General features: G+C 59.8%; 2 protein-coding genes and 1 pseudogene across 2 annotated transcripts; 1 reads left to right on the top strand and 2 right to left on the bottom strand.

Moving 5' to 3' along the window:
* Nucleotides 1-1,169: 1,169 nt before the first annotated feature.
* LOC126195590 (translation initiation factor IF-2-like) lies at nt 1,170-4,434 on the bottom strand. Its single transcript, XM_049934215.1, has 3 exons — nt 4,284-4,434; nt 1,960-3,211; nt 1,170-1,272 (listed from the first exon to the last, which is right to left on the bottom strand). Exons 1-3 carry the CDS (start codon nt 4,432-4,434, stop codon nt 1,170-1,172), a joined length of 1,506 nt encoding a protein of 501 aa, XP_049790172.1.
* Nucleotides 4,435-4,758: 324 nt separating this feature from the next.
* Nucleotides 4,759-5,289, top strand: LOC126195588 (serine/arginine repetitive matrix protein 1-like). Its single transcript, XM_049934214.1, has one exon. It carries the CDS (start codon nt 4,759-4,761, stop codon nt 5,287-5,289), a length of 531 nt encoding a protein of 176 aa, XP_049790171.1.
* Nucleotides 5,290-5,612: 323 nt separating this feature from the next.
* LOC126197844 (large subunit ribosomal RNA) overlaps nt 5,613-7,500 on the bottom strand; it is a 2,992-nt pseudogene continuing 1,104 nt past the window's right edge.

The following is a 7,500-nucleotide window of genomic DNA, read 5'->3' as shown; positions in this document are numbered from 1 at the left end:
GTTGTCTCCTCAGATATCCCTGTTCCTCATTCTCATCTTCGCTACTATCATCTGGCAATATAGTGCTCATAAGTAGCTCGGCTGACTCTTGCCAGTCCTTTGTGTGGCTTCCATCAATCTTCCTTAGGGTAGACAGGACCGTCGGTGACCGAACTTTCGACACTGCAATCTTGTACGGCGTTCCCCAGGGGTCGACCGCCAGACTGCTGCGAACGAAAGACTGCCAACTCTCAGTCCGTACCTTGTGCAGCGTCCGCTTAAACACCGCCTTGGCCCGCCTGTACCGCGCAAGCGTGGCCTCACGCATGTGATCGCCTATGCTGCGCTGGTAGTGCCGCCGCGCCCTTCTGCATTCGCGTCGGAGACGCTGCAACTCAGGGTTCCAAGGCGCCTTAGGCGTCTTCCCTGTGTGGGCCAACGGGACTGCGCCCGTTGCCGCCGTCTGTATGGCTACCGTCAGATCTTCTGCAGCTTTGTCCACGTCCACAACGCGATCCATTGGCCAATTCGGTATCACTAGATTTCCTCTTAGTCGATCCCAATCAGCCTTTCGCCAGTTGTACTTGGCGATGCCGTTCATCTGGTCTAGAGGAGGAGGCTCCCCATCATAGGCTACAGTGAATGTGATTAGGTTGTGGTCACTTAGTGTCGTTCCCCGCCATACCTTCCAATTCTCCGCACGGAGATGCGCGTGTGCACTCTTCAGTGTCACATCAATGTTCGAGGTCGCTCCACGGCGACCTTCGAAAGTTGGTGGGAAGTTTGGTCGGTTCAACACTTCTAGTCCGAGCTCATGAATTGCTTCAGCGAGTCTCTCACCCCGCCTAGCGGCGCGTCGCGCGCCGAGAGGCGTGATGTCACTGTGCCATAGGGGTGACATGGCGTTTGCGTCCATTGTGCAAATGAGCAAGTCATTGCGATAGAACCCAACCGCCTCTTTTAACTGATCGATGTACGGCCTTTCTCTATGCCTGTACTGAAAGTACATGTTTAGCACGAAAAAGGTGAAATCGCCAGTATTTATCTCGGCTAACACCATGCAGTTGTTGCTAAGGTGCGCCACTTTGACTGCTCTCATAGATCGATTTAGCACAACGATTGCTGCCATAGGATGCTCTCCTCCTGCCAGAATCTGAGCTGTAGTCGGCATATATCGGATCTTTCCGCCTTTAGAGTAGGGCTCTTGCAGACATAAAATGTCTAGAGACTCCTCCTCCGCTCGGCGTCGCACCTCGCACATCACCGCTTGCGATCGCGCGCAGTTCAGCTGTCCTATTTTAACCAACACAGGCATTGTGATTTTTCACAGTCCGGTCGGCAACAGGTGAGGCGGCAGCCGGTAAGGAGACGGTTGACGAGAGGTCTTGTCTCCCATAGTCTGTCCGCTGGATTTTACGTTGTGTGAGGATCTTATAGAAATCACACTCTTTGCCCGGCGTAACGCATTTGCGATTACGCTTTTTGCACGGGATGCAGACCGGTTGGTCCCCCGCTTTTCGACAGTCCTTTCTCATATGGCCGTTTTCGCCACAGTGCCCACATGTTATTACACTCGGGTCCTGCTTGCAGAACCTTGCCGAATGGTTTACATCCTGGCACCGTGTGCAGACAGACAAGTCTAGGTAGTCATCGACCGGCATGGACTCGAAGCCCATGTACAGTCGTTTCTGCCTAAGAATTGCGACTCTGAGTCTGGGGCTTACTTCCACCACGAGATGTGATGTTAGTCTCCCCCTTGGTCCAGTCCGGAACTTCGGCTTAAACTCCTGGCGGAATTGTGAGTCCGAAAGTCCTCCAAGGTCGTTTTGCTTTCTACTTAGCTCAACCACAGTTTCATTCTTCATGACACTAGGTACATGATATATGATTATCTGCGGATTGAGCTTCTTCGGCAGTTCGCATTTCAGAGCTTCTGTCAGTTTGTTGTTGGCGAGAAGTTTTTGGCGATCAGTCTCGGACGCCACATCAACGATGAGCGTCGGGCCGTTGGTAGTGACCCGTGAGAACTTCACTCCATCTACCTCTGGCTTGACCAGGGAGGTGAACTTCTTTCTCACTTCTTGACCGCTTTCGTTTGCCTTAGACTTGATGAAGAGCGTAGCCTTCTCAGTCTGGGCTCGTGTTATCATCGCCTGCGTTTTCCGTTCTGTCGAGGGTGGAGCGGCGGCAACTTGTGCAAAGGTCTTTGGCGGCGCCAGGGGCATCGCTTTCGTCCTCGCCAGCTCCTCCTCCAAAGCTTCCACCCTTCCTGTGAGGGCCGACTGCGCCATAGCCCAATCAAACAACTTTGCTCTCAGTTGTCTCTTGAGGTCACTTAGACTTTCCTCCTCCACCAGTTGTCCCGGTTTTAGAGAGTCGTCCACGAGTTCAAGGACGTCTTCGAGCCGCGTCGCGATAAGCTTTATGGTCGCTAGATCGCTAGGGCTTGCCTTGTATGGGGACTTGCCGTCCTCGACTGGGCCGCTGGGCACTTGCCCGGCTACCTGCGCCAAGTCCGGCTTCTTGTTCTTCTTTCGCCTCTTCCGTCGAGTCCCGGGCTGGCGCCCTTCGGTTCCCGACATTGGCGTAGAGGCGCGGCTACTGCTGGCACTTCCACCGACTGGGCCGCTGGGCTGCTGCCCGGCTACCTGCGCCGGTTTCCGCGCACTTTTCGCCGTTTCCGACGGTTGAGACTTCGGCCGTGCGGCCACCGTCTCTCCCGCCGGGCGAGTCTGGGTGGACGTGCCAGCGCCGACTGGGCCGCCGGGCTTCTGCCCGGCTACCTGCGCCAGCTTTGGCCTGCCCGCAGTCTTCCCCGCCGGCGGCGTCGTCGGCCGTGAGGCCTTCGTCTTCGCCTTCGGGTCAGACTTACCCGTATCGCCGTCCCCGACTGGGCCGCTGGGCTTGCGCCCGGCTACCTGCGCCGGTTCCGGCTTGTCTCCCGCCTTAGGTGCCGCTTTTGGCGCCGGCTGGCGGGGTGGCGGCATTAGCTCGGTTGCAGCGTCGGCACTCTGCGATCTCTGCCGGAGCACTTTTCGCAGGTGTTTCTTCTGCTTCCTCAGCTTTGCCTTACGTTCTTTCTCACTGTCACTTTCACTCGTGTCTGCGAGCGTCAGTGACAGCGTCTCGCTTGCGGCAGTCTTAGCGCTCCGCACACGGGGTGTCCGGAACTCCAATTCTGGCGCGCTAAGCGCGGGGTCATGGTCTTGTGGTCTAGGGACCTCCGACTGCCCTTGTTTTGGGAGTTCGTCTTTACACGAGGTGTCAGACTCGCTCCCCGAATGGTTGGTGTTTGGACTCCGCGACGGCCCACCAGTTCCGTCGGGACAAGGTTGTTTGAAAGAATCCATGTGATTCCCACGAACAGCTAGGGATCTATGTGGTCCACCCAGGCGTCGCCCCGCACACCTGGGTAAGCCTTATACAACAGAGTGTCGGTCCTCTGAGGTGGCTGACTCATGACTGTTCACAACTCAACAGCCTTGCGCCCCATAGCCGCCAGCTAACGCAGAGGGTGAGGGGTGATTATAGAGATTGTCCTTCTCTTGCCCGGGCGGTTAAGCCAAGACACCGGTCCGGAACACGCACGACGTTCCACTGCGCGCCTCACAGCAGTCGTTGAAGTGCATGTCCTAGATTACGGCCGTCGCTGGTAGCGCTTGCCAGCTCCGGGCTAGGGCACCCCGGGTTTGCCAGGCCCGTACGGCGACTGCATTAGCCTCCGTCCCTGTGGTCGTGGTCTTAGACCACTCAGGAGCATCCTCCTGTGGCAGCTCCTGGTGACTTCCGCGTTGTGATGGCCGTTGCCGGCCGCCCCTTCGCAGTTGTCCGCCAAGGAATCCTCCGAGCGAGGCCGAGTCGTCGTCCGCGTTGCATCCTCTGAAAGTCAGAGGGCGCTTCGCAGTCGGACGCCCTTCCCCGTTCGTGGACATCGGCCTGCTTCCGCATTGAGTCCTCTATGGTGAGAGACTTAGTTTCAGCAGGAACGATGACCGCCATACTCCCCACTGTGCTTTTGCGCGCCAACCGCCCGCACCAACCACAGCCAACATTGCGTATGGCCAGGCGGCGCCGCTAAGTTGTCCGGACGTGGCCGGCCGAACCGGGCACAGCAGGGCCGGCGCCCGCCGCCGGCGTAGCAGCGAGAGCAGACCGCCAGTCAGAGACCGACCGCCCACCTCGCGCCAGCCAGCAACGCGCGCACCACCCCGCCGGCACGGCCCAGCGCAGCACAGCCGACACGGCACGGGCCCGCGTGTAACTCGGCCAGCGGACGAGCCCCGCCGCTACCCCGGCCAACGCACCGCCGCCCGACAGTTGCCGGGCGGAACACGTGCGAGGCCGGCGCCACAGCGGGAACCCACCACCGGCGAGCCGCGCAAGACGCGCCACCGTGCGCACACGGCAGTTTCCGCGTGCCGACAGCTGTCGACACACGTCGCTGCACGCGCACATCCTACGTACGAGCTTGGATACTAGACTCAAGAGTCCGACACCTACAAGCGCTCGCAGTAGGTGGAGGCGCACGCTCAGCGTGACAAACCTCCATGTGGGGAGTTAAACTCCCATTGGCACTTGTGTCTTGGTGCGAAGCGTCCACGTCCGAGAAGTCGAGCGTAGGAACACTTCGTTCCTGACAGTGAGAAGTGAACTCCGTAGCGCACACAGGCAGAGACGGAGACACGTCTTCGCAGAGAGACACAGTACAAGTCAGACTCGCGCCCGACAGGTTTGCAACCTCTGCATGTGACATCCGCAGCGTGGCTAGTGCATCGCGAAATGTCTTTACGTGAAAGCGGCGCCCGCCGCACCCCGGCCGGAGCCAGGACGCAGCAGGCGCCGCCAACGAGAAAGCGGCGCCCGCCGCACCCCGGCCGGAGCCGGGGCGCAGCAGGCGCCGCCAAAGCGAAAGCGGCACCCGCCGCACCCCGGCCGGAGCCGAAGCGCAGCAGGCGCCGCCAAAGCGAAAGCGGCACCCGCCGCACCCCGGCCGGAGCCGAAGCGCAGCAGGCGCCGCCAAAGCGAAAGCGGCGCCCGCCGCACCCCGGCCGGGACCAGAGCACAGCAAGCGCCGCCAACGCACAAGCGGCTGCCGCCGCACTCCGGCCGGAGCCGAAGCGCAGCAAGCGCCGCCAGAGCCAAAGCGGCACCCACCGCGCCCAGGCCGGAGCCAAGACGCAGCAAGTACCGCCAACGCGAAAGCGGCGCCCGCCGCACCCCAGCCGAAGCCGAGGCGCAGCAAGCGCCGCCAACGCAAAAGCGGCGCTCGCCGCACTCCGGCCGAAGCCGAAGCACAACAAGCGCCGCTAACGCAAAAGCGGCGCCCGCCGCACCCCGGCCGGAGCCAGAGCACAGCAAGCGCCGCAGAAGCGAGCAAGTGCCATTCGCCGGTGGACAAGGATACTAGACACAAGTGTCCGACACCTTAGCGCCCACGGCGGGCAGAGTGCGAGACTCGGCTTGGAGGGGCCGGTTGCCCAGTCCCTCTGCGTCTTCGTCTGCACCCCGCATGGGAGTCGCCCTTCTCTCATTGGTTTCACCGGTTGCCCGGCTACTCACATCTTACACCACGGGAAGGTTGAGAGATCGGACATTTAGCCGCCCGTCTTCTACCAGTATAGGTGGACTCCACCACTGGTTAGACAGCATAACGGCCTTCGTAAGATAGTAGATAGGGACAGCGGGAATCTCGTTAATCCATTCATGCGCGTCACTAATTAGATGACGAGGCATTTGGCTACCTTAAGAGAGTCATAGTTACTCCCGCCGTTTACCCGCGCTTGCTTGAATTTCTTCACGTTGACATTCAGAGCACTGGGCAGAAATCACATTGCGTCAACACCCGCTAGGGCCATCGCAATGCTTTGTTTTAATTAGACAGTCGGATTCCCCCAGTCCGTGCCAGTTCTGAGTTGATCGTTGAATGGCGGCCGAAGAGAATCCGCGCACCCGCGCGCCCCCGGAGGAGCACGCTAAGGCGGACGCGGCCTCGCAGCAAGGAAGATCCGTGGGAGGCCAAGGCACGGGACCGAGCTCGGATCCTGCACGCAGGTTGAAGCACCGGGGCGCGAACGCCGCACAGGCGCGCGCATCCTGCACCGCCGGCCAGCACGAGGCCGACCAACGGCGAGAGCAGACCACACCCACGCTAAACGCCCGCACTTACCGGCACCCCTACGGCACTCACCTCGCCCAGGCCCGGCACGTTAGCGCTGACCCACTTCCCGACCAAGCCCGACACGCCCCGATCCTCAGAGCCAATCCTTATCCCGAAGTTACGGATCCAATTTGCCGACTTCCCTTACCTACATTATTCTATCGACTAGAGGCTCTTCACCTTGGAGACCTGCTGCGGATATGGGTACGAACCGGCGCGACACCTCCACGTGGCCCTCTCCCGGATTTTCAAGGTCCGAGGGGAAGATCGGGACACCGCCGCAACTGCGGTGCTCTTCGCGTTCCAAACCCTATCTCCCTGCTAGAGGATTCCAGGGAACTCGAACGCTCATGCAGAAAAGAAAACTCTTCCCCGATCTCCCGACGGCGTCTCCGGGTCCTTTTGGGTTACCCCGACGAGCATCTCTAAAAGAGGGGCCCGACTTGTATCGGTTCCGCTGCCGGGTTCCGGAATAGGAACCGGATTCCCTTTCGCCCAACGGGGGCCAGCACAAAGTGCATCATGCTATGACGGCCCCCATCAACATCGGATTTCTCCTAGGGCTTAGGATCGACTGACTCGTGTGCAACGGCTGTTCACACGAAACCCTTCTCCGCGTCAGCCCTCCAGGGCCTCGCTGGAGTATTTGCTACTACCACCAAGATCTGCACCGACGGCGGCTCCAGGCAGGCTCACGCCCAGACCCTTCTGCGCCCACCGCCGCGACCCTCCTACTCGTCAGGGCTTCGCGGCCGGCCGCAAGGACCGGCCGTGACTGCCGGACTGACGGCCGAGTATAGGCACGACGCTTCAGCGCCATCCATTTTCAGGGCTAGTTGCTTCGGCAGGTGAGTTGTTACACACTCCTTAGCGGATTCCGACTTCCATGGCCACCGTCCTGCTGTCTTAAGCAACCAACGCCTTTCATGGTTTCCCATGAGCGTCGATTCGGGCGCCTTAACTCGGCGTTTGGTTCATCCCACAGCGCCAGTTCTGCTTACCAAAAGTGGCCCACTTGGCACTCCGATCCGAGTCGTTTGCTCGCGGCTTCAGCATATCAAGCAAGCCGGAGATCTCACCCATTTAAAGTTTGAGAATAGGTTGAGGTCGTTTCGGCCCCAAGGCCTCTAATCATTCGCTTTACCGGATGAGACTCGTACGAGCACCAGCTATCCTGAGGGAAACTTCGGAGGGAACCAGCTACTAGATGGTTCGATTAGTCTTTCGCCCCTATACCCAGCTCCGACGATCGATTTGCACGTCAGAATCGCTACGGACCTCCATCAGGGTTTCCCCTGACTTCGTCCTGGCCAGGCATAGTTCACCATCTTTCGGGTCCCAACGTGTACGCTCTAGGTGCGCCT

This window comes from Schistocerca nitens, chromosome 7 (assembly GCF_023898315.1).
Source record: "Schistocerca nitens isolate TAMUIC-IGC-003100 chromosome 7, iqSchNite1.1, whole genome shotgun sequence".
Lineage (NCBI taxonomy): Eukaryota > Metazoa > Arthropoda > Insecta > Orthoptera > Acrididae > Schistocerca > Schistocerca nitens.
The sequence above is the reverse complement of the archived record's forward strand: the minus strand, read 5'-3'. Positions and strand labels throughout refer to the sequence as shown.